At 54.4% G+C, this 26,493-nt stretch overlaps 1 protein-coding gene across 1 annotated transcript in view; it reads right to left on the reverse strand.

Annotated features, from left to right (window-relative positions):
* Window positions 1-20,980, reverse strand: part of SYNPO (synaptopodin) — a gene marked incomplete at its 5' end in the record, with an annotated part of 40,995 nt that extends 20,015 nt beyond the window's left edge. Inside the window, one exon of the mRNA XM_050961926.1 lies at window positions 20,866-20,980. Within this exon, the coding sequence (XP_050817883.1) occupies window positions 20,866-20,980 (115 nt within the window). The remainder of the gene's footprint in view (window positions 1-20,865) is intronic.
* Window positions 20,981-26,493: the final 5,513 nt, after the last annotated feature.

Raw genomic sequence — 26,493 nt, forward strand, 5'->3', positions numbered from 1 at the left:
CACAAAGGACAAGAGGGGCTGGAGTGACGTTGCATGTTCAATGGCTGTTGGCTCTGTCGGTGCTGTTTGCACCTGTTCACCTCTCCTTGGTCGGTCCCGCTGCCAGTGCACCTCAGTCCTGACCACCTGCCACTCCTGCTAGCCCTGCTCTGCCCCCAAGCTCTGCCAACATGGTAATCCTACCAACAGTACACCACCTGCAGTTCCAGTCCTGGGCCACCATGCCGAAAGGGCAGCAAGCTCTTCGGGGCTAGGGCCATTCTCTCCTATATGTTTGTACAGTACCTGGCACAGTGGGGTCTCAAGCTACCGCAATACAAACGTTCAACAATAATAATAGCCGGGCTGGACTAGGATTCTATGCTGTGCCTGGAGCGCCGTGAATGAGGGACTAGGCAATTCTGCTTTGTGGCCTAGCTCAGGATTGCAGCTGAGATCTCCAAAGGTGAAAGGCAGGTGTATCCCCACCCGCCGGCTCCCCAGTCTCCAATCTCCCTAGATATTATAAGAGCAGCCAGCACTCACTCAGCGTTGCAAGATCCCTGTTTGGGGAGGCATCCAACTACCACTCTGCCCATGCACTGGTGGTTTATTCCCAGCCCTCAGCGTCTGCCTCTAGCAGGGAAAGGAGCATTTCCGATCACATTGGAGTGATTTCAGGAGTGACACAGTGTGTCACACGAAGCAGAGGGGTTCACCATAAGCATGTCAGGACAGAGCCACGAGCCAGTCCCTGCCAGGAGCCCCATGGCATCTCTGTTTGATCTGGAGGCAGATGAAGGTTGACAAATGCAGCCTTGAACGAAAGCTCCACAACTCCCAAAAGCTGCAGGACGAGCTCTGATCTCTCCTCAGAGGTTATTCTGAGGAATCCATGGTAACCGCCCAGCAGTGCTGGCTAAAGGAGGGAGTGGGCGCATGCATCACATGCTGCTACCAACCCAGCACCCCCAGTTCCGGGAAGCACTTGTGCACGTGCTTAAGTCGATGCTACGTATTTAAAGCTCAGGGCACACTTGAGTGCTTCAGGCTCAGAGAGAGCAGGGCTGGTACTTTGAGGCAGCTCAGAAATCTCAAATGCAAAGGGCTAAAAGTCTCCCCCTCTCTCATCCTTTGCAAGAGACCAGCAGCCCCAAGGGACAGGTGTCTGGCCATGCTTTAGGGGGTGCACATAACGGGCAACTGTCAGTGCCAAAGCCCATGCTCTGCTACTTAAGCCACTCAGCTGGGCTACTCCAGGCATGTGCTTGGTAGCCTAGTGCCCGTGCTTGGTTATCAGCCCTAAATCGTGCTCCCAGCACGCCATAGCCCCCAGGCAGGTGGCCATGTTGCCCCATTATAACTAAAGGGAGGGGTCTGAAAATGAGTGTAAAAGCTGGTGATGCAGGGGGCAGTGCATGGGGGGGGCGGAAATGAGGGGATTTCCTTTGGCTCTCCCCTTCCAATCTGTGCCCCCTGGATAAGTGAGAGCCTGTGTCATAGGGGCTAGACTGACCCTTCTGGCTCAGCCCTGAGGAAGGGGTGGTGTGTGGCTGTGCCCCCCAGGAGGGACCTCAGGAGAGACACAACCCTCCTCTGTGTTACTTCACCCCTTTCAGCGACACCCTACCCCTGTACTGGGCACCCAGATAGCTATGGACACCAGCAAATTGGGGGTGGGGGAGAGTCAAGGCTCCTCCCACCCCCTGCTCTCTCTCTGCCCATGTGCCCAAATTGGAGAGTGTTAGGTGAGCAGCCCTGCTCTCCCCTCTGCAGCCAGAGCCACAGGGGAAGCAGCTGTTCCTTGGGCCAGCAGGGAATAAGGGGAACCCTCGCTCCCCTTTAATTCACGGCACCGTTGTTCGGGCCTGGGGACAATCTAGCCATAAATCAGCAGCAACTTACTATCATAGATGAGCAGATTTTGACCTATAGAGAATGTGTGTGCGTGTGTGTGTGTGTGCGTATGTGTGCAAGAGTGAAAGGGAGTTCTGTGTGTGCATGTAGGAGTGTAAGGAAGGGAAAGACAGAGAAAGTGTAGGTGTAGGCGTGTAAGGGAGTTCCATGCCTGTATGTGTGTGAGTGTGTAGAAGCGTGAGAGAGTTCTGTGTGCATGTATGTGTGCCTGGAGGAGAAGTATAAGGGAGGGAGGGTGTGTGTGTGTAAAAGGGAACTCCATGCATGGCGCCGGCAGGGATGATCTGGGCTGTTGCTGACACTGAGTCCAGCTTCTCTGATCATGTCTGAAGTTAACTCCCAGTCATTGAACGTGTTTTTCATTTTCTTGCCGTCTGTGCTGGTTGGGACCCTTCCAGGCTATTTTAAGCAATGGTTCAGACCGTAAGCCTACCAGCGAAGGAAGGGCTGCATTACTAATCCAACCCTTTCAGAGAGCTCAAGGTAAGAAGACAGAGAGCTCCAGCAGGAAACTCTGCTCTGAGCTGAGAATTTCCTTTTCACCCCACACAAACTTGCCCCTCGACGCAGCGTGAACTGGCTTGTGGAGACTCCCCTGACTCAGACAGGCCGGCTGAGGCCTCGTTTCCTAGCAGGAGTTGTTCAACCCCCTGCTGCGTTCAGCAGTCCCGGCACAATGAAGCCAAGCTAGGGGCACGGGAACGGCTGACACCTCCCCGCTGGGAGCGGCACGCGAGAGAGATTGAGCTTATTCTTGTATTATTTATATACCGTCTCTCTGAAATAAACAAAGCCTCGAAATGATGGCATTGCACTGGGCTCTGCCTCGGTTAACACACACTCCTAGCGCTCAGCCCTCCTGCCTTGGTCCGTCCTATTTTCTGTTATAACCCCTGCTGCATCTTGTCTTAATTCAGGGCTCCATGAGCAGCCCAGGAGACTGAAATCAGTGGGACTCCAAGAGGCATAAGGTACTATTCCTTGAGTAAGGAATCAGATACGCCTCCTCTCTGCGTGTCCTGCACCCAGCACTGTGGGGCCCTGATCCTGGGGCCTGTTACCGCTTACCAGCCTGCTGGTGAACACACTTCTAGGCCTTATCACCAACACACAGCGTAAAGCCTTTAGTCATCTGTCTTTGGCTTATATCCTATTAAGGCAAATTAGTTCTGCCAGCTTCTCCTTGTTCTCCACCACCACATTCAGGACAGGGCAGGGCGCTGTCTGGGGAACTCCCTGCCTCAGGATGTCTGTCTGACTCCTTGCATGGCTGCTTTCCAAAGCCATTGTAGACAGTTCCTGTGAGGTCAGCGATTCCATGAGCGCAGAATTCTCCCAGTTCTCATCGCGCAGTGTGTGCAGCTGGATGGGGCCGGAGGTGGCAGTCCGTAGCTGAGACGAGTGTGCTCCTCTTTGCAAAACACCGTGGGGCCCTCCAACGTGGTCACTGGGCATGAGTCCAAGCCTGGGTCTCCCATGCCCAAGCACGCGCAGCCTCTGGCCAGGAGGAAGCATTTAACCCAGGGAGGAGTGAAGCCCCATGGGGAACATGTGAATTCCCACTCCACAAACCAACTGCAGTGCTGTGAAAGTCAGCCCTGCCCCAGAAGCCTCGAATGGGAGCAGGATGAGCAACAGGAGCTGGGCAGAGAGCTGGAAGGGAATCCTGCAGCAAGGTCGCCTGGGAAGCCGAAGGGACACAGTGGGCTGAGAGCTCTGGGCAGGGGAACAGATCCAGGGAGCAGCCGGAGCATGGCCCCAGGGACCCTGCACCGCATGGTACCTGAGAATCAGTCAGAGCCCAAGGGAAGGAGACCCCCTGATTGGTGACTGAGCAGGTGGTGTGGGGCACAACCACGATATTCTTCATATCCCGTGTGGGTGGGTGGCATGAAACCATATGTTGCTGCCACTGGCATGGGGACAGCAGGGAGCAGGACCGCCTGAATCTGCAGCTGAGCGGTCGACCCAAGGCCGGACCCAGCAGAGAAGGCCAGACAAGCACGAGGGCTATGCTGGCAGATGCCTACTGCTGCAGAGACCTGGCCTCAGCAATGCACGCTCGGGCTGTAGAGAGACTGGGACTGGGGCAGTCCCATCCACCCAGACCCGCTCGGCTCCTGCAAGGTTGACAGGGCTCCACTCAGTTCTCAGAATTATTAATGGGAGTATTTATTCAGCACCCACCATAGGGGTGCCTCAGGTTGACTCCAGCAGTGACTTTGGCCCAGCTGTGATGTGGGCCCTCCACAGATGGGGAGGTATAATGCAGCAGGAGGAAGGGTGGACTCTCACCCCTCCGCCCCCATAGCAACGCAAACCAAACCAAAGGAAGAGGTGACACCCCCAAGGCTGGAGTGCGTATGTGTCTGTTTGCAGTTCTGCGGGTTTGTCTCTGGTGTCAGTCACACCTTAGCAAAAACTGTCTAGCTCTGGCAGGAGGATCGTTCCCAGAGCCCTCGCCATGTCATGGCAAACAGGAAATCACTAGGGGAAGATTCACTGCACGAGCATTGAGACATAGAGGACTCTCTATAGCTGCCAACAGACAGCATGCATCTAAAAGCAATCAGGGGGGCACGTGTGCGCACTCTCATGTGTGTGTCTGCACACATGTGCTTTTATGTGTACAGCATCTGTCTGAATGATCCAATGCTCTAGAATATAGTGCACATTTGTTGGGGACGCACCCACTGCATGCAAGCGCACACACACACACACACACACTCTCTCTCTCTCTCTCTCTCTCTCTCCCTCTCCCTCCTGTCCCACCAACTCTGCCACAGTCCCCCTGCTATTCCTTCCCAATTATTCTTCAAAGCAGGAACCCATGCCAGGGGAGCTGCGCAGGGCCAGGGACAGCGATGAATGGGACATGTCCTCCCTGCAGTATGCTATCAAAGGGATCCTGTGCCTCAAAATGGGAGGCAATTCAGGGTGAGGGGCACCAGCCAATCTCCCTGGTCGCACCTGCAAAGCGGTGCCGGTTGCTGTGGATGAAGTCTGCGGGGAGTTGGGCAGGGTTCCCCCACCACGACGCTCTTTGAGTGCAAGGGCCATGCAGTCACGGAGCTGCACAGAGCCAGCAACAAGCGGCCAGCAAGGCTCTTTCCATGCGGGTTGTCACGGAGTGTGGGGGAGTCCGGCCCTGCACCCCTCTTCCTGGGACCCACAGTGACTCTCAGCCAGCCAGTAAAACAGAAGGTTTATTGGACAACAGGAACACAGGTTACAGCAGAGCTTGCAGGCACAGTCAGGACCCCTCCACCGAGTCCTTCTGGGCTTTCAGGGTGCTTGGATCCTAGCTAGGATACCCTGAATTCCACCCACACAGCCCCAAGCCCAAACTCCAACTGCTTCCCTCCTGCCACTCCCTTCCTTTGTCCCCTTCCCGGGCAAAGGTGTTGACCTTTCCCCTCCCTTACCTAGCTCAGGTTACAGGCTCTGGCATCGTCCATCTCCTAAAGTCCTCCCCTGCTCTCCCACTCCCCACACAGGCAGTCCCTACTGCATCACATCTCTCCCCCCTTCGAGACTGAACTGAGCGGGGTCACTCTGCCCAGTGACCTGGGGAAGTTCAGGGTCCCCTCTCCGGGACAACGCATCCGCTGTCAGGTTGGCACTTCCCTTCACATGGACCACGTCCATGTCATAGTCCTGCAGGAGCAGGCTCCACCTCAGGAGCTTGGCGTTGGCTCCTTTCATCTGGTGCAGCCAGGTCAGGGGAGAGTGGTCGGTGTACACGGTGAAGTGTCGCCCAAAGAGATATGGCTCTAGCTTCTTAAGGGCCCACACCATGGCCAGGCATTCCTTCTCGATGGCCGCGTAGCTTTGTTCCCGGGGTAGCAGCTTCTTACTCAGGTACACGATAGGGTGTCTCTCCCCCTTTTCATCCTCCTGCATTAACACCGCCCCCAGTCCCGTGTCTGAGGCATCGGTGAACACCATAAAGGGTTTGTCAAAATCTGGGTTTGCCAGAACTGGGTCGCTAACCAGAGCCTCCTTCAGCGCCCGGAAAGCCTCCTGGCACTGCTCAGTCCAGATCACCTTGTCTGGCTTCCCCTTTTTGCACAGTTCAGTGATGGGGCCGGCTATGGTACTGAAGTGGGGCACGAACCTTCGATAGTACCCCGCCATCCCAATAAAGGCCTGGACCTGCTTTTTGGTTTGGGGAGCAGGCCAGTCTCTGATCACCTCCACCTTGGCTGGTTCCGGCTTCAGGCAGCCGCTCCCCACCCGATGGCCCAGGTAAGATACTTCAGCCATCCCCACCTTGCACTTCTCAGCCTTTACTGTTAACCCAGCCTTCCGGAGTCGGTCCAGGACTTGTTTAACCTGGGACACGTGGTCCTCCCAGGTCTGGCTGAAGACGCAGATGTCGTCAATATACGCCACGGCAAAACTCTCCATCCCCCTCAGTAGCTGATCCACCAGGCGCTGGAAGGTGGCCGGCGCTCCCTTGAGGCCGAAGGGCAGGGTCAAAAACTCATAGAGCCCCAGAGGGGTGATAAAGGCCGATTTCAGCCTGGCATCTGCGTCCAGCGGCACTTGCCAGTAGCCTTTGGTAAGATCCATAGTGGTGAGGTACCGTGCACCTCCCAGCTTGTCTAGGAGCTCGTCAGGCCTGGGCATAGGGTAGGCATCAGATACGGTGATGGCATTGAGCTTTCGATAGTCCACACAGAACCGGATTGACCCATCCTTCTTGGGAACCAGCACTACTGGCGAGGCCCAAGGGCTGGAAGACGGCTGGATCACCCCCAAAGCCAGCATGTCCCTGACCTCTCTTTCAAGATCCTGGGCAGTTTTACCAGTGACCCGAAAAGGGGAGCATCTTATAGGGGGGTGTGACCCCGTCTCCACCCGGTGGACAGTCAAATTAGTGCGTCCAGGCTGGTTGGAAAACAGCTGTCGGTACAGATGCAGCACCCCTCTGATCTCAGCGTGCTGGCCCGGGGTCAGTTGCTCAGAGAGGGGAATCGCCTCCAGGGGGGAACCAGCTTTTGTCCCAGGGAATAGATCCACTAAGGGGTCATCTCCCTGCCCCTCCCAATGTCCACACACAGCCAACACCACATTCCCCCTGTCATAGTATGGTTTCATCATGTTCACATGGTACACCCGACGGTGATGTGCCCGGTTTGACAGCTCCACCACATAGTTTACCTCATTCAGTTGCTTGATAACCTTGAAGGGCCCTTCCCAGGCGGCCTGGAGTTTGTTTCTCCTCACAGGGATGAGAACCATCACCTGATCCCCGGTGGCGAAGGCACGGGCTCGTGCCGTGCGGTCATACCAGACCTTCTGCCTCCTCTGGGCTCGGGCCAGATTCTCCCTGGCCAGGCCCATGAGCTCGGCCAGTCTTTCCCGGAAGGTCAGGACATACTCCACCACTGACTCTCCCTCGGGAGAGGCCTTCCCCTCCCATTCGTCCCTCATCAGGTCTAGGGGCCCCCTCACCCGCCTTCCATACAACAGTTCGAAAGGTGAAAACCCGGTAGATTCCTGGGGTACCTCCCTGTACGCAAACAGCAGGTGAGGTAAGTACTTGTCCCAATCTTGCGGATGCTGGTTCATAAATGTTTTTAGCATCATCTTCAGCGTCCCGTTGAACCTTTCTACCAGCCCGTTGGACTGGGGGTGATACGCTGAGGCCCAGTTGTGCTGGACCCCACATTTCTGCCATAAGGACCGGAGCAGGGCCGACATGAAGTTGGACCCCATGTCCGTTAAGACCTCCTTGGGGAACCCCACCCGGCTGAAAATTGTCAGCAGCGCATCTGCCACTGTGTCTGCTTCGATAGAGGACAAGGCCACCGCCTCGGGGTAGCGAGTGGCAAAATCCACCACCACCAGGATGTATTTCTTCCCTGACCGGGTCATCTTGCTGAGAGGTCCCACTATGTCCATGGCCACCTTCTGGAAAGGTTCTTCTATGATGGGTAAAGGCCTCAAAGCCGCTTTCCCCTTGTCCCGGGCCTTCCCCACCCTCTGGCAGGGGTCACAGGATTGGCAGTACTGTCGGACATGGGTAAAGACCCCAGGCCAGTAAAAGTTCTGTAGCAGCCTCTGCCTGGTGCGCCGGATTCCCTGGTGCCCTGCGAGAGGGATGTCATGGGCCAGGTACAACAGCTTGTGACGGAACTTCTGGGGAACCACCAGCTGCCTCCTGATCCCCCATGACTCTACTTCCCCTGGGGGAGCCCATTCTCGGTACAGGAACCCCTTCTCCCACAGGAACCTCTCCTTGCAACCTCTCCTCATGGTCTGTACCGCACTAAGGTCAGCCCGGTCCCTGTGCTTCCGCAAGGAGGGATCTTTCTGCAACTCGGCCTGGAACTCAGCAGCTGGGACAGGAATGGGGACCGGCTCTCTCTTGCTGGCTGGGTCTGAGGCCGCAGCCTCTCTGCACCGTGCCCCTGGGCGTTCCCCGCTCCCTGAGTTAGGGTCCTGCACCTCAGGTCGAGTACCTTCCCCGTTTTCGGGGTGCAGTGCCATTTGCCGACTCTGACTACGAGTCACGACCAGGGCACTCTGGGTGTTACTAGGCCAGTCCTCAAGGTCCCCTCCCATTAACACGTCAGTGGGCAAATATTGGTGTACCCCCACATCTTTGGGGCCCTCCTTGGCCCCCCATTTCAGGTGTACCCTTGCCACGGGTACCTTGAATGGGGTCCCGCCCACGCCCATCAGGGTCAGGTAGGTGTCGGGCACCATCCGATCTGAGGCCACCACCTCGGGCCGGGCCAGCGTCACCTCTGCGCCCGTGTCCCAGTACCCAGTGACCTTCCTCCCATCCACTTCCAGGGAAACAATGCACTCTTTCCGGAGGGGCAGCCCCGCGCCCACCCGGTAAACCAAAAACCCGGAACCGGGAGCATCCATAGGTGGTATGTTGCCAACCCCCCTTTCCTGGGAATGTAGCCCCTCCTCCGATTGGGTTTTTACCCAGTCCACCCTCTGCGGGTTGGGTCTGCTTGGTCTGTCCCTGAGCTTGGGGCACTGGGCCCGTATGTGACCTCGTTGGCCACAGCGATAGCAGCCCATATCTCGTGGGTCCCCTTGAGTGGGTCGGAGGGACCTGCCGCTGGATGTTCCCCTTTTGGGGGGGTTCTCCATAGGCCCCCTTTGGGAGGTCCCATGTTGACTCTCTCTCTGCGTTGAGGCAGGCCTGCTCCTTCGAGACTCCTCCCTGCCATCCCCTGCCCGACTGTCCACAAATTGGTCGGCCAGCTGGCCTGCATGCTGCGGGTTCTCCGGCTTCTGGTCCATCAACCACAGCCTCAGGTCGGACGGGCACTGCTCGTACAGGTGCTCCAGTATGAATAGGTCAAGCAGGTCCTCTTTAGTTTGGGCCCCAGCTGTCCACTTGCGGGCATACCCCTGCGCCCGGTTGACCAGTTGTAGGTATGTGACCTCACGGGTTTTACGCTGGCTCCGGAACTTTTTCCGGTACATCTCAGGAGTCAGCCCAAACTCGCGGAGCAGGGCCTGTTTGAACAGTTCATAGTCCCCTGCCTCCGCCCCTTTCAGTCGGCTGTACACCTCCACGGCTGTGGAGTCCAGTAAGGGGGTGAGAACTGCAATCCTGTCTGCAGGGTCAACCCTGTGCAGCTCGCAGGCATTCTCAAAGGCCGTCAGGAAGGTATCTATGTCCTCCCCCTCCTTACGCCGGGGCAGCAAGTGCTTATCAAAGCTCTTTGTAGGCTTGGGTCCCCCCTCACTCACCGCAGCTGGAGCCTCACTGCTCCTCAGCCGGGCCAGGTCCAGCTCATGTTTACGCTGTTTCTCCTTCTCCTCCCACTCACGCTGGCGCTGGTTCTCCTCATGTTTACGCTGGTTCTCCTCATGTTTACGCTGGTTCTCCTCATGTTTACGCTGGTTCTCCTCATGTTCACGCTGTTTCGCCTTCTCCTCCAGCTCTCGCCTCTTTAACTTGAGCTCCTCCCGTCTCAGCTCCCTTTCATATTCCAGCCGCATCCGCTCCACGGATGCCGAGCGTTGCCGGGAGGATCCCCTGCTGGGGGGTGGGCTTCGCCGGGCGGATCCCCTGCTGGCCGGGGGTGTCACGGTGCCCTCGGTATACACTGGGCTCCTCCCCGCCCTTCCTCTACGCCTAGGAAGGGGGGGTCTCGGGAAGCCCTCGTCCGCCGGCTGACCACTCCCAGCGGGAACAGACACTGGTGCCTGCGCTGCATCTGCCCGGCTGCTTCCCTCAGAGACAGGGCTCCGTTCATTCATGCGGTCTCCCTGCTCCAGCTGGGCAATCAGCTGGTCCTTGCTGAGCCTCCCTGGGTGCAGCCCCCTCTGCTTGCACAGCTCCACCAGGTCACACTTGCGCCGCTTGGCATACATCTTCCTGCTGACCACTCACAGGCCGGGGTGCTCGCCGCTCCCCACGGTTTCCAGGGGGACCCCTAGTGCACCAGCCCTTCTTGAGGTCACCACCTCTCTGCCAGGGTCGAGCTGCAGACTCCTCCGCCCCTGGGACCGCTCGCTGCAATCCCCCGGGGGACCCTGTTACTGCAAAGTCCTTCTCACTGGGCACACACTCCCAGGGGTTAACCACCCCTTCGTTTTACTGCTCCCCAGTCACTTACTGCAGGAAGCGCCGTCCACGGGGTGCAGTATCTCCCGCCGCTGCCACCAGTTGTCACGGAGTGTGGGGGAGTCCGGCCCTGCACCCCTCTTCCTGGGACCCACAGTGACTCTCAGCCAGCCAGTAAAACAGAAGGTTTATTGGACAACAGGAACACAGGTTACAGCAGAGCTTGCAGGCACAGTCAGGACCCCTCCACCGAGTCCTTCTGGGCTTTCAGGGTGCTTGGATCCTAGCTAGGATACCCTGAATTCCACCCACACAGCCCCAAGCCCAAACTCCAACTGCTTCCCTCCTGCCACTCCCTTCCTTTGTCCCCTTCCCGGGCAAAGGTGTTGACCTTTCCCCTCCCTTACCTAGCTCAGGTTACAGGCTCTGGCATCGTCCATCTCCTAAAGTCCTCCCCTGCTCTCCCACTCCCCACACAGGCAGTCCCTACTGCATCACACGGGTGGCCTCAGCTCTGGAGGATGCCCTGAGATCTATACGCATGGGGGGATGAAATCCTGGCCTCTTCTCTTTCTCTCAACAGAACAATGATGGGGAAACTCAGGGAACTGTGTCTGCCCTCTAGGCAGTAATAGGCTGCCCAGGGCAGCGCAGGGCCCAGCGTACACAGCAGAAACCCTTTCAGTCTTTAGCAATGGGAGAGACAGGGGAAGTGTCAGAGCAATCCAAAATCTCCCTCTGTCCATTCCACACTCATCGCTGAGTGGCTGCTCTCCTCTGGCCTTGCCTCTGAGTAAACAGAATATGGCCTGATGTTGGCAGACATGAGCCAGAATTCATTACCTCTGCTAGCTAACGCTGCCCCTGTGTGAGGGGCTACCACGACCCTCTCACTTCTTCCACAGAGGTGAGTTCGTCTTCTCCTTAGCCCGGCCACAATGGACCAACTTCATCCCTGGTGCAATTCCACTGATTCCAATGGAGTTACACCTGGGATGAACAGCATCCACTCTCAACATGGCCCTGAACATGCTCAGCACTTCACAAAGCAAGCAAGGAGACCCAATCTCAATCCACATCTACATATGGTACATTGGATGTCCTGTAGGCCGGCTTTCTAAGTGGAGGACATAGGTTCACATCCTGCAAGTGGACCTTCAGATCAGCACTTGGGCCCCTGGAATGACACTTGTCTGCCTTTGTGCAAGTATGGCCTCCGAGTGAGGGATCCGGATGCTACAGCATGAAGTCCCTGGCTGAAAACCAGGCTCAGGGAACGCCTGTCTGTGCACACCAGAGCCAGTCGAAAAGCAGGTAGAAATTGAGGAACATTTTTGGAAAATTGTGGTTGAGGGTAAAATTTTGCTTCAGTTGAAATTTTCCAACTAGGTCCGATACGAGCGAGAACGCACAGCCTCTCCTCCCTTTAGACCAGGGGCTCTCAAACTGAGGGTCGGGACCCCTCAGAGGGTTGTGAGGTTTTTACATGGGGGGTTGCGAGCTGTCCACCTCCCCCCTAAACCCCGCTTTGCCTCCAGCATTTATAATGGTGTTAAATATATAAAAAAGTGCTTTTAATTGGTAAGGTGGGAGGGGTCGCACTCAGAGACTTGCTATGTGAAAAGCGTAGCCAGTACAAAAGTTTAAGAACCACTGCTTTAGACTCTATTATACAGATACAACAATCTGCTTCCTGTGGCTAATGGAAACTCAGAATAAACACGTGCACACAAACTCACATCTCCTACAGACACCCCTCTCCAACGTGCATCCTCCCCACACCACACACACTCTTGTCCTGCAAAGACCCGCAATGCACATCCTCCTGCACTCCCACCCCACACCACACAAACCTGTGTCCAAAGCGCGCACACACACCCCACGCAGCGCTCCTGTTCAGTACACATCTTACTATATGGACGGGAGAGAAATGCACTCCCGCTTTCCCTGTCATATCAGACCTCTCCGATTCCCTATACTGCAAATCTAGGGGGAATTTCCACTTTTTACAACACTCCTCTCCACAAAGAGTACAACCAAAGTTTCCCAGGCCTTTGGCAAGGCGTCCCTCTGCGGACTGCATATATAAGCGTTGTACATCTCCTAAGCAGGGTCCCTGTCTTCACACGCACCCAGGCAACATTCCTCATATCCTCTTTATTCTGGATATTTCTTTAAACCTTTGTGGTTTTTCAGAATCTGCACTGGGCAAAACCCAAAGCAAGCTGGCTGCCAGACAACTCACAACCACCCACCTTCCGCTATTACTTAATTAGTGGATGCGTCTGATTCTGTTCCTTCGGAAACGCTCTCCCTGCCAAGGGAAGGGTTGAATCATTTGGCCCCTCTCTGGCAGCTACAAAGGAGGAGGAACGCAAGCCCTCACCGTGTTATTTTAGCACATGAAAGCACGGCCTCTCTCTCTCCCTCTTGCAACGGGAGGCAGATTTATGGGGAGCTGTGAACTCCAAAGGTAGGGAGCTTTGTGGGGCTTTAGCAAAACTTCCATGCTGACAAGCTCCATCATGCATTCTGCAGCTGTGCCATGACTGCCCCCCACCCATCTCTCCAGCTTAACTACTTCTGTTTGACAGGATGCAAATTCCTTCCCCCAGTCCCACAAAGGATTTAGCCAGCTCTTTTTTTGGTAGCTCCACTGCCCCAACATGGCGCTCCTATCCATCAGCGCTGGGATCAGGGATGCATCCCTGACTCAAACGGACAGCACCAGACTAGGATCGGCCTGTTTGTTCCTACGGGGCTGGCGGGGAGGGGGAGGCTGCAGTGGGGTATAAGTCAGGTGGAATTGATTCAGCCATGGTATCTCCTGCCTGGGGCTGGCTTCTTAAATGTGCTTGTGTACAGTGGGCTCAGCAAGAGGGAAAGAAGCTCTCATGGGATGTCAAAGAGAGGGACTGGAGAAAGAAAGAAAGAAAAAGAAAGAAAGAGCATATGGTTCTCTTCTCCTGGAAATGATGAGTCTGTCTAAAGCAGAGACATTGGAGGTCAAAATCTTCTCTTTTTAAAAAAAAATGCAACAAACATTTGCCTTGGCTTTGCTTTGGCAACAGCACAGAGGAGGGAAGCAGCGTTTCCTCAGCCAGCCAGCGAGGCTGACACTGGCTGGAGAGGGGCCAGGGCGGTCTGGGCTCCATTTTCAGCAGGGTCACCCTCTCAGTGTTTATTTCTGAAGGAGAAAGGAGGAATATGGCTGTGGAATGCTGGAGCTGCTGAGAAACAAGCCACAGGCTCCAGATGTTTGTGAATTTCATGCTGAACCACTCCAAACCCATCCAAGTTCTTTTCTGTCCAAGGCTGCCTGAGAAGCACAGCTCTCAAAAGAGCCATTTCAGAGTCTCTTGATCTTGCTACTGTCGTTTAATAGCAACCATGGGGGCCTTTCAGGCTTGCTCTCTAGCTCTGAGGATGAATCTGCTCTTGGCCAGTGAGTTCCCACTCGGATCAGCTGCACTGCAAAGGCCAGTCTCGCTCACACGCTGACACACAGCATCACCAAGATGTGTGGGCACAACAAGTGTACATACACGCAGAGACAGATGTTTTCTACTGGCCTCAGCACAGGCCTGGGAGCCAGGAATTCCTGAGGTCTAACTCTGACCCTCAAAGCTAACTACACTGATTTACATCAGAGCTGAGGCCTTGAACAAGTCACTTACAGAGGAATTTTGAAAACCGGCCACTGATTCTGGGTGGCTTGAGTTTGCAGCATCCGACTGTAGACCCCCAAGGGCCTGGTTTTTAAAGGTGCAGAGCACCTGCATCTCCCATCGACTCTCACTGGAGATAGGAGGGTCCAGCTCTTATGAAAGGCAGGCCCAAGGCATCTCCAAATGGGCACGCCCAGAATCCGCACCCACGCTTGAGAATGTTGATCTATCTTCTCTATCTCAGTTTCCCTCCCTGTGAAACAGGGAGAATAGCAGCAATTCTCTGCCTCCCAGGTGTAGGAGGACAAACAGGTTGGTGCATGTCATGTGATCTGAAGAAGAAAAGCCCTTTTAAGCCCTACGTATTACTGCTGATGAGGGTACTGCATCTGGCTACATCCAAGCGCTTCTCCTGAAGCCCGGGACTGGTGAGCATCTGTGCTCACACACCCTCCATTAAGGAAGGGTGCCACAGGGCAGGGGAAGTTGGCAGGTGACCCTGCTCTGTGGAACTCCCCTCCCCACAACCAGCTCAGTCTCACTTTGTCCTTTCCCAACTTTTCAAAGGTACTTTACGTTTTTTTCCTCCGACTGGGGATATTTTCCTAAGCGCCCATTCTGGTCCTTATATTTATCACTCCACGTTGCCAGTGATGCCAGCTATCAGCTAGTCTATCAGCTATTCTAGGTCTTTTGCATCAAAAGTTCCTTTGAAATGTTCTTCTTCAATTATTGTAACTAATAATCATTGCTATTGTGTGGCTTTTATTGCAGGGCTGAGCAGCACCATGAGCCCTCCGGCAACACAGGGGAATTAGAGCTAATACAATTATTATTAACTGTCACAATTACTCCTCTGCAAAGCAAAGCCACACCCACACTGCCAGCTCCCACATGCTGCAGCTGCACTTCCCCCTGGCATCGCAAGTGGCACTGCAGGACTCAGCCCTTTGGCATACAACCCTCCCTCCACACCCAAGGCTGCACTCCAGGATGCGTTCATTCTGGCACTCGCCAGCATCACCAGTGTAGCTCCAGCAGGGGCCTTCTGCTTACCTGCCTCTCCTCCCCCCTCCATAGCTCCGACTCAGCCATGGACTGTGGTTATTTAACCTGCGGGACAAAAGGGCCACATCCATTTCTGGCCTAGGAATAGGGTTTCTGGGGATGGGTTAGGACGTCTCGTCTCCTCACAGCTGTGAGCAGCAATCCCCACCTGCCACCAAAGGGTCTGTCTGTTGCTTTGTAGCTGGCTGCTGGATTGGAAATCACAAGAAAGGGGAGTTTGTGATGGGAATGCTGACAGATTGTGAAATGCAGCAGAGTTGCTGGGGGCTGCTGGGTTATATAGGCACTTGTCACTTAACCAGCTGCTTAGGTTTCCAAATGTCACGGGCATGACTTCCCGCAATGCCCCCAAAGCTCAGGGCTTAACAGCTTTTTACTGACCTGTCAGAGTCGACCTTTTTGCAGCAAGGACATGGGCTGTTCCTAAGAGGCTGAGGAAGGGCTTTTTTGGTCACCCTCCCCTTCCCAGCCAAAGAGAAAACAGAATTCCTCCCTGCTCAGCTTACCTAGCAATGGCTGGGTCCAGTTGCAAAGGGCTATTTTGCACAGGGAAGTGGAACTTGCAAACCCTCAGGTGACTGATGGCACAAGAACCTAGCTTGTCCTGAGACTGTGATCTTACCCCTGCATCAAATCCTGACATACTGCCCAGTGACGCAGATATCGGTGTCAAACAACGGGGAGACCCCGGCCCCACTCAAGTCAGTGGGAGTTTGGTGGGTCATTGACGTGGGTGGGCCAGGATTCTACACCAAGCCATTTCTGCTGCTTTGCTGCTTATTACTGCTATGGTTGCCACGCCAAAGGGTACCTTGGAAATAGCAAGGGAAAGTCTCAAGACCCCATGTTTTTTAAGGTCCCACAACAAGCCCAGACACAAGGTATCATATGCTGAGTTCAGCTGTGCTCATGGGAGAGCCCCTAAGCCAGAACAGCATGGAGCACATCTGGGGAAGAGAGGAAGCAACTTGGCTGGATGCACTCTACCTCCACAAGGGAAAGCCCCTGCACTGAGACGACCTATGCCAATAGTTTAATAGATGAGACCAATGGTGTTAATGGGCTGGAAGAGGAAACATCAACTCCCAGACTCAAGATTTGGCAGGTGATTTTCAAAAAGATTCGATTTCGGTTTTCCACCAATATCCTGCTCCCCATCGGGTGCCTTTGACGTCCCAAAGCTCCACAGTTCCTGCTCCAAGATATCTAAAGGCTCTGTGGTACGGAAGAGGGCTCAGGAAATGACACTGCACTGAACAAACTATCTGATTCCAAACAACCAAGGAGAGAGGGAATGAATCCAACTCCAGATAAAGCACTGTTAATATGGGACAGTAAAGGAAACACAGACTACTACGTAGCAGCAGCCAGCCCTTGCCAATGAAAAGTTTTTCTCCACACCCGAGAACCCCATCACCTCACAGCACAGTGTTGCAGGCAATCCATGCACAAATGAAGGTGCCTCTACCAGCCACTGGAGTGTGGGAAATACGGAGACAAGTAGGAAGCTCCATCTCTGACCAACACAACAAATCAGGGCAGAGTTCTTCCATGTGAAACGAGATAAATTCAGTCTCTCGGTAACGGCATCAAAAGCTATTTCTGAAACTTGGCTTTACACCTCCAAGCTGCTTACTGAGACCAGCATCTGCAGCAGACCAGAGACCCTCCTGACAGACTCATGAAATGAAATGTAGTCCCATCCAAACGTACCCAGATGCTCACACTCTCAGAGAAGAGTTGCTCTTGTTTTCCTCCCAGCGGATTATCTTGGGTGCTGCGAGGTGGAGGAAGAGCAGAGGCTGGCTGGATTATTTGCCTGAGGTTCTGACAACACTTATACCAACTCCATGGTAAAAGTACTTCCCAGACAATGCCAAGCAAGCGGAGCACCTGGATTCCATTCCGGAAACAACATGACTGTACAGGTGTGAGTTGCCCTTTGTGCAGCCTGGCTTTATTATGCCAGGAATGTTACCTAATGTGGCTGAGTGATCTTATGACACAGCTTGTAATCCACAGCGGGGAAGACGATCTGGTGGTGGATAGGCTCAGGTCTCCAACAGATTTGCAAGTGGGACCACTTTGCTTCCCCCAAGCCAGCAGGCTGGGCAGTTTAGTGGTGACACAAGTACCAGAGAACTGAGTGGAAAACCTTCCCCCTGGGCACCAAACTCAGGGAAAGAAACCATGTTAATCAACGCCACATCTAAAACCACGGGTGGAAACTTTCGCTCCAATGTTTTGGGTGTTTGACAAGGAGGAAATGAAGGGAGATTTTCTGGCAGGAAACAACTGACCTTTTGCCTTAACTACAGCTATGTGAAACTTTCTGCCCACAAACCAAATCAATATCTGTATTTTCCAGTTCTGCTTCGGTATGAAATTTCAGCCTCTTTTCTGGCCTCAAATCCTCCTCCTCTCCAGATGTCAAAACTCCATGTGACCTAGGGCACTACAGACCCAAAGGAAATGCCAACCCTAACTTGGTCTGGGGGAGCCTCACCCCCTGCTTCCCTACTTTGGGTAGGTTCCCAGCTTTCTGGTGGGACATGCCACAGGTGTCTCTGGTGCTCTGTTTGGAAAAGCAGTGGAATATAGTGGTCCGGCAACATCTCTCTGGGGTCGTCAGCAAACTCAGCTGGAACACTTGGGGGAACGTCTAGCTTCCTTTTGCACGTGGGCAACAGGAGATGGGAAGCAGGAGGAAAATGTTGCTGCCTTTGCAAAATATGGAGGGGTTGGTGGAAAACAAATAAGTGGGTGAAAGCTGGGGATTGCATCCTGCTGCAGACGTGAGTTAACACTTCCGATTAACGCAATAAATCGACAGCTATCACAACATACCCCACAGTAATCCCATTGAACTTCACTGGCCAACAGTGCCTCCCCTGCAACTCAGTGCCTATTGCCGCTGTCCTGACCCACAGGCATTCCAGGAGGCCTTCCCAATGCCAAGATGGGCTGCACACACTCCATCTAAACCTGCAGGAAACTGCCACACAGGACACAACAGCTTTGGAAGCAGCAAACTTTGAGGCTCTGGTGGGTTGGTCAGTGCAGCAGATAGAGCATCTGTATTTCAACGGGTGGCAGCTGTGTGCCTCCAGGTGCGGATCACCAGCTCGTCCTTCTCAGCCCTGAGTGTGGCCAGAGAGCAGGCGATCTCATCTGTATACATATGTAAATGGACAACCACTCGCAAAGCGGCTGTGGGGCCAGGGAGCAGCCCTGCAAGTCCCAGCCAAAGTCCCTGGAAGAAGGGCGAGCCTCATTGGCTCTCACCTGCTGAGGTCAGATGCCGTACTTTAAACAAGGAAAATTCAACTTCCGCAAAGATAAAGGGGCAAAAAGGCAGCTGTGACAGAGGTGGAGGGAGAGGAAAAGGTAACAGATGGAAATCCCTGCAGTGTCACAGGACTTGATTGTCTGGAGTCCAGGGCACAGCAGTGTCTGTATCCAAAAGCCACCACCACCACTGCCATTCAGCAGAGAAGCCAACGCTGAACAAGTCAGGGAGACCAGGCTGTCGCCTCCCTAGAGCAGGCCTCCTGAAGGGAGGGTGAGGCACACGGCAGTGCAATCCCATCGCCCCTGCCTGGGCTGCAACTCCACGTCAGAACAGAGGGCATCTGGCTCTGGGCTAGTCAATCCAGCACCTCATTCACTTCCAGAACTACATCTTAGAAAAGCAAACAGGAAGTTTGAATAAACAAACTCCCCCCAGGGGCACGGGGCATGGAACTAGGGATGCTGGGGCTGCTGCCACAGCCCCTGGCTTGAAGTGGTTTCCATCAGCTGCAGGGTTTACAGTTTGGTTCAATGGTTCTCAGCACCCCCACAACACAAACTGTTCCAACGCCACAGCCTGGGGGCTCCTGCCTCAGTATCAGAAGGGCCTGGAGTCAGATTTCTGCTTAACATGTCAGGCAATGGAGCATGCTCTGAACGATGGGCAGACCTGGAGGATGATCCGAAACGATGAGCAACGGGGACAGTTGGAATCCCGCAAGACCAACAGGTGTCTCAAGGAGAACTTCTCCCCTCGATCCAGCCTGCCAGTGCCTCCACCCCTGCACCGGGGTGCCACGTATCCCAGGGAAAATCTGGGTTGTCTGGGTATCGCCAGGATCTAGGCACAACAGCTGCAAGTGGCTCTTTAATGTGTCTCCTGCAGCTCTAGTTTGCAGCACATGATATTAAAACACGGTGCGATTTAATTATTAACCAGTCTCAGTTATCAGCCAATCAGGAAGCTTTTACTGTGTTATTAACCAACTGTACTTGATACAATAATAATACTTGGTCAGAATAACCAAGAATATATACACAGAACCATGGCTCTTTTGGGGAACGTTGATTGCAAATTTGGCTCCTGAACCACTGAGGTCTGAATATCACTGCTCTAGGCAACGAAGCCATTGGAGCCACTTCTGGGTTCTGGCTAGTCCTTCCGCTGCAGGAACCAGGGAGCTGCTGGAGGGATCTTGTTCAGATTGGTCCCTGCTGACTGATGGGGGTCAGGCACTCAAGGGGACTTTAGGTGGGTATTTTTTGACATCCTTCGGACAACACATAAGCGATCTCCTTGGCTGCAGACAGGGTGCAAATAGGCAAATTGTCTCCAATGCAAGGTGGTGTGGCTGCGGCTGGAATCCCCCAGGGGCAGCCAGAGGAAGACAGGAGGGCAGATGAAGTCTCCTGGGCTAGGAAGGAGTGGGGTGGGATGGCAGTAAGGGAGGGTGCCCTGTGAAGCTGCAGGGTGCAAAACCCCATCAAATCAGTCAGGTCCATTCACACATCCTACCACTTGGCTTTAACACAGGACAAGGTCTATGCCTCCAAATTACACATTGCACCGCTTAGCAGCTCCAGCATGGAGGCTCTGCAAGAACCAACTCTACACACATCAACGTCCAGGTTTTGAGAAAAGCAACCCAAGCACGTTTGCAGCAGATGGCTGGAGCAGGCAAGGGGTCCCGCAAGCAAGCGAACTGACCCTCTCTGCGCTTCCCGCAGCTCGAAGCTGTGCAGCTGACAGAGACAGAGGGGGCCAGGAGACAAGAGGGGGCCCAAATCTGCGCTTCTGCGCCTGGCTGAGGTTACAGGACCCGGCTTGCCAGCTCTGCTCGTGGGACAAGCAGCAGTTTGGCGTTACCCATTAATATCCAGGCTGCACATCATCTCTCTCACTCACACACACACACACACACAAAACAACCCCCGGGGCTTGTTTACGTCTCAGCGAGAGGCGAAGTGAGCTGGTCCCCAGCAGCGAGGAACCCCCGGAAAGTTCCCGCTGGAGCAGGCAGCCGAGAAACCTGCCCTTTGCGCTGCAAGTTGGGACCCCGCTCCCCGTCCCCCAGCTCACCCAAAAGGGATCCGCGGCCAGAGACGCGACATCAGCGCGGAGCTGCCCAGCGCGCCCGGAGGGCAGCGGGGTGTCCGCGCAGACCCGGCCGGCGAGCGTGGGGAGACCGGGGCGCTCTTCGGCAGCGGGGAAGCCGGCAGAAGCTGCAGGTCCGGGGCTCCCCCCGTCCCTGGCTGCTCCCAGCGGTGCGGGATGATCTGGGGTCCCCTGGCCGCCCCCCTGAGCAGGACTTTCCCCCAGCTGCAGCCGCAGCGAGCAAAGCGCCCCGCCAGCCGCCCCTGCCCCGGGACACCTTCGCCCCCCTCCCCGGTTACCTTCGGGTCCGGGCTGGCTCCCCCCCGGGCGCGCCTTGCTCTGAGCCGCTTCCCGCAGCCGCTGCGCTTTAAGCAGCCGGGCTGGGCTGCGCTCCCCGGCCCGGCGGATCGGGTGTCAGCAACTGGCCGCGTCTGTCAAAGCGGCTCTGCTCCGCTTCCCCCTCCGGCGGCGAGCAGGAGCCGGGGACTCTGCTCACACCCGCTCCCCTTGGCTCTGCCGGGCTGGGAGCCGCTCAGCCAGCAAAGCACGTTGTGCAGGCGGAAGCCGCCCGGTCCTAGCGCTGCCCGGCCCGCCCAGGGCGCCGGGTGTCTTTCACTTTCTCCCTGGCCTTGGCGGCTCATCCCTGGCTCAGCCCACAAGAGCCAAGTCCCCCCTGGCCCAGCATGGGGTGACCAGGTGTCCCGATTTTATAGGGACAGTCCCGATATTGGGGCTTTGTCCTAGATGGAGCCTAGCCCACCCAGCCCCCAGCCTGATCTTTCACACTTGCTCTCTGGTCACCCTCCACGGCTTTAGCTGGGCTCTCTCCTTCGGCTGGCAGGGCACTATTGGCAAGCTCCGGAAAGGGGAACTCCCCCACTAGAGAGGGGGCTGAATCCTGTCTCCGGACGTCCCCCTGGAGCTCCCACTGGGTGAGTGGGTGACCAGGCCACGCTGCCACTCCTGCACTCTGCAGCTGCTCTCTGCTGTCCCTCTGGGGGGAGCAGGGGCAGATGTGGGGGCAGGACTATAGCGATCCACTTGCCTGAAGCCCAGTGCAGCTGCTCTTGGTAATCCCTGGCCCAGAGCAGAGTCTGCACCCCAAGCTGTGTGGGTCTCCCACCTCCTGTCTCCAAGCTGGGGACTAATTACATGCCCCTCTAGCCCCCCAGAAGGATCCTCTCTGCAAGGCCAGGCTTGCTGGAGTGGGGGGAGACCAGCCTCTGTTCCTCCCCTCCCTGCCCAGCTTTGCCTTCAGCAAGATCCTTCTGTGACATCATAATCCTGTCCCCATGACATGGCAGGCGGTTGCCATGGAAATGATAGCGATGTCACAAATTCAGCATTACGACGTTCACTGGATGGGATGGGAAGAAGCGACCCTGGCTTCAAACACAGATACAAGTAAACAGGTCTACATATTTTCCCAGATGCCTAAGGGAGTTAGGCACTTTGCATTTCACCAGGATTGGCACACCCACTTCCTTTAGGCTCCTTGGAAAAGCCCAGCCCTAGTCTGACCCACTGGAAAGTTTGGGAACCTATTGGAAAGAGCAGCAAAATCCCTCTTTAAGGGTCCAATCCTGCTCCCAATGACATCAGTGCCAGAACAGCCGCTGAGTTCAGTGGTTCAGGCACAGGCCCTAACTAAGGAGAAGGGAGAAAAAGTGACTCCTCGGTGAGTCTCATCGCATCTCCTCAGCGAGGAGGGCTGGGGCCAGGACTGGGGGCCTTGAGAATGGGAATGTAGCATGGGGGCTGGTGAGACGCTCTTGGAAATTCACCCAGGAGTGGGGAGTGGGAAATGATATCTCAGAACTGACCACAGGGGACCATAATGTGCAGCACTGCACCTCTCCACCATGATCCATGAGGCTCACTGGGCCCTTCCTTATATAGTCAGCTACACTTTTGTTTACCAAAGTAGAGTGCAGCATGGTGGGGGGGAGTATCCCACAAATTCCCCATCCTGTTGGAAAAGGCATGAGGAGCTCCCATTCTTGGCACATCACTAAGGGAGGCCAGATGGTCTACTGAGCTCAGTTAGGCATAAGGCCCCTGTCACCAGAGTACCACAATCCTTAGTGGATTTCACCTCGCAGCATGGCTATTACCTTCCTTTCACAGATAGGGAACTCAGGCACAGAGAGAGACTATGTGACTTACCCAATGGCACCCATGGAGGAGCAGGAACTTGAGCTCAGGCCTCCCACGCCCTAGGCTAGTAGGGCCCTAACCACTGGAGCATCTTTCCTCTTCACTGGTGAGGGCGCTGGAGTTCTGGGTTTGATTCACTGCTCTGCCAGTCACTTAGGCCCAGATCCTCATAAGGATTTAGATACCTAAAGTCAATGGGAGTTGGGAACCTAATTACTTTTGAGGATCTGGGCCTTTGCCTCTCTGTGCCTCATTTCCATGACTGTACAATGGGGATAATCCCAGGGATGTAGTGGGGCTAAATCGATTACAAATTGTGAGGGGTTCCAATCAGATGGTGATGGGAGGTCAGCTACATAAAATAGATAACAAAGAGGATGTTCCCGCACTTGTGACCAGACAGGTACCGTTAAGGACTACAGTATGGAAACTGTATCAACTTAATCTGGCCGTGGCTCTATTGCCATTTCTACCAGGTGTATAGCCACCCAGTCCCCTGCCACCGACACTGAGCACAGTGGAATGGCAGGGCACAGAGTAGTATCTCGCCACACTTGTTGCAGGAAAGTCAGCCCCCTGGCTAAATAGCATCTCGTCTCTTTCATCTGTTTTTTAAAGTCATTCTTTCACTATATATCCAAGGCTGAGGGCTAGAATCCCCCCCCACGCCAGCATTCTTGCCTGTGTCCGTCTGAGCTGGGGGATGGGAAGGGATGGCTTATCTGCTTTATTCCATTTGTAGTTTTCTGTTCTTGGTAACTAAGGGTTTGGTTTTGTGTATTTTCATTTTTAATAAAGGGAAGCTGGGGTGGCTGGAAAGTGCCACTGCCAGAGTCCCAGCGAGTGAAACCCACCCAATGGGCACAGCATGCAGCAGGAGTGCTACAGTCCTTTCCTCACACGCTGCTCCACCAATCTGCTTCTAGCCAGATCCAACAGGAAGGGCAGATTCATGGTTACTGGCTCAGACTATGCTCAAGCAGTCCCAACACTACTACCACAGGGCAGCACCAGTCGTGAACATCTCTCTACAGGGGATGGCACCCACACAGGCCTCCGAAGAGCCAACATGCGGCAGCTGGGCTGTTCCAGTCTCTGGTGCATCTGTCTGTTGAGCACTGTGATTGGGTTTTCATTCCACTGATATTCCTGGGAGTAGTGAAATGGACCAGGAACAGGAAAAACGTCCACTGGGAAACCTTGAAAGCTCCCTTATGTCGAGACAAGTATAGACTGTCAGGGACCTCAGGAGATCATGTAGTCCAACCCCCTGCTCAAAGCAGGACCAATCCCCAGACAGATTTTTGCCCCAGATCCCTAAATGGCCCCCTCCAGGATTGAATTTACAAACCTGAGCTTAGCAGGCCAATGCTCAAACCACTGAGGTATCCCTTCCCCCAAAACAAGGAAAGTGACATACCCAAGGTCACACAGCTGGTCAGTAGCAGAGCAGGGAACAGATCTCAGGTCTGCTGAGTCATAGTCCAGTATACTGCCCACTAGACCACACTGCCTGTCCTCAAGACCACACTGCCTGTCCTGCCATCATCTATATTTTCTCTCTTTTTACTTTTTTTTTTTCCCCCATTGCTGGAGGCATCTGGCTCACACCAGGCCTTTGCTTTACAAGGCTTCAGTTTCTCCAGGCGTTTATTCCCCACCTGAAACAAAAGGGCCTGATCCAGCATCCAAACATGGATATGAGATCTGACCTCCCAATGAGTTGCTGCAGCAATTCTGATGGCTCAAAGGCAGTGACTTACCATGGTCTCACTTGGAGGAGAAGGAGCCAGGATGGATAAAGTGTTTCCAAAGAAAACCCCTGTTGAGTTGCTTTAAAATTCCAGCTGTGCTTTTGAAATTGTGATGTGAGTTGTGAAAGTGCCGAGGTTGGATACAACGAACCTGACCTTTCTCAAAGCAGAGCTCCCGTCCAGAATGGGGAACAACGCAGACCGGGAGATGATTTGGATCTGTCCTGCGCTACCCTCGCTGCTGCCAAAAGATTAGCTAATGGCGCGCGCATACAAATAGCATGGCCAAGGTTTTCAGAAGCAGCAAGTGATTTGAGATGCCTCAATTTTTGAGGCTGCTCATCCTGAGAACCCTCAAAGGGGCTTGATTTTAAGAAGGCAGGTGCTCTGCACTTTCTGAAGATCAGGCATCTTAAGTCAGGCACTCAAACCCAGAGCTCCCCCTAATCATGAGTCCTTGAAAATCCTAGTCTATATAGATAGATAAAATAAGCTGGGGGAGGGGGGTACTTGCAAATCAGGGTGCAATTGACACATCTGCTTTTGCAATGAGATAATAACCGACCAGGAACAAAATATCAAGAATGATGGGAAATGTGTTAAAATAATGGTTTCCGGGTCTGTAATCCCAGAAAGGTGGTGCTAATACTGGAAAAGGAGTTACCACAGGCTTCTAAGTGAGGTTACAGCCAGGAGTGGTGCCAGGGTTTCTGGCATCCTAGGCAGAAATCGGGTGGCGGCATTTTGTGCACTCTCCACGGGGCGCGTGGGAGCTTCCGGTTCCACTCCCATCGCGCTGCCAAAGAAGGACCCTCCACCGAAATGCAGCAGGTGACAATGGCAGTCATTGAGCTGCTCAATTGCCTGCTGCTGCTTTCTGCGGCACGTCAGCAGAAGGTCCTTCTTTGGCGGAGCGACGGGAGCAGAACCGGAAGCTCCGGTGCGCCCCGTGGGGAGGGCACAAAATGCCGCCCCCCAAATCCTGGCGCCCTAGGAGACCGCCTAGGGTCACCTAATGGAAGCACCGGCCCTGGTTACAGCCAGAATGCAAGGGTCGGGGTGTTACTGACAGAGGGTGGCTTTGCAAGGGCTGCATTTTGAAAGGATGGTTCAAAGGATGGTTAGCGCCAGAAAAATGAGACAGTTACAGCCCCGCAAAGGTGACCCTAATTGAACTGGTGTAGATGGAAGGGAAAGAATTGAGGAGATTAAAATAAAGCACCTAATTTTTAAATGAAAGCTGGAAATATACGGGAGTGGCTGGCCAAAGGGCAAGTAATGAGGGGCCAAGCGATTTGCTTGTAGGTCACCAGTTCTGCCAGAGCCCAGGATGAGTAGTGAGCACAAGTTATCCTCTGATGGCTGATCAGGAGCTGGGATGAAATGAACTGGATGTACCACTCCCGCTACAAGCCGACAGGTGTCTACATCTCAGAAAAAGCCATTGGAGTTGGCCAGAGCCAGCATCCTTCCTGGCGGCCTCAGCGAAGGACCCACAGACTCACTAGGGCCTGGAGAATGAGTCATCCTTCCTTTCACAAAGGACTGGGGGGTGGGAGGGGAGCATGTCTGTTCTGTGGCTAAGAGGAGGGTTGCAGTATCCAGTGAGGGTAACCCAGCACCTGGCACTGAATTTACACACACTTGGACAGAAAAGGAACCGAGAAGCTCCAGCAGCTCTATCAATCAACCGGGCCTTTAATCAGGGAACATGAGATGGCTGCTTCCTGTAAATCACATCTCTCCCCCCCACACACACACTGCACTTGGAAAGATTCGGGATTTCCATCTGTTGAAACTGTGTGGTAATAACCAAGCTCCAGGCATCCATGCCCCTTGGGATGTCACTGGGCTTTCCCCTGAGGAGACAATTAGGGTGGTTGGGTGTTTTTCTGTGTCTGACTTGGCAGTCCCGCTAGAGGATTGTCCTAGAAGGAGCTGTGGAAATCACTCTACTTGGCTAAGGGGAGATATGATTGAGGTCTATAAAATCATGACTGGTGTATACAAAGTAGA

This window comes from Gopherus flavomarginatus, chromosome 7, assembly GCF_025201925.1.
Source record: "Gopherus flavomarginatus isolate rGopFla2 chromosome 7, rGopFla2.mat.asm, whole genome shotgun sequence".
In the NCBI taxonomy this organism is placed as follows: domain Eukaryota; kingdom Metazoa; phylum Chordata; order Testudines; family Testudinidae; genus Gopherus; species Gopherus flavomarginatus.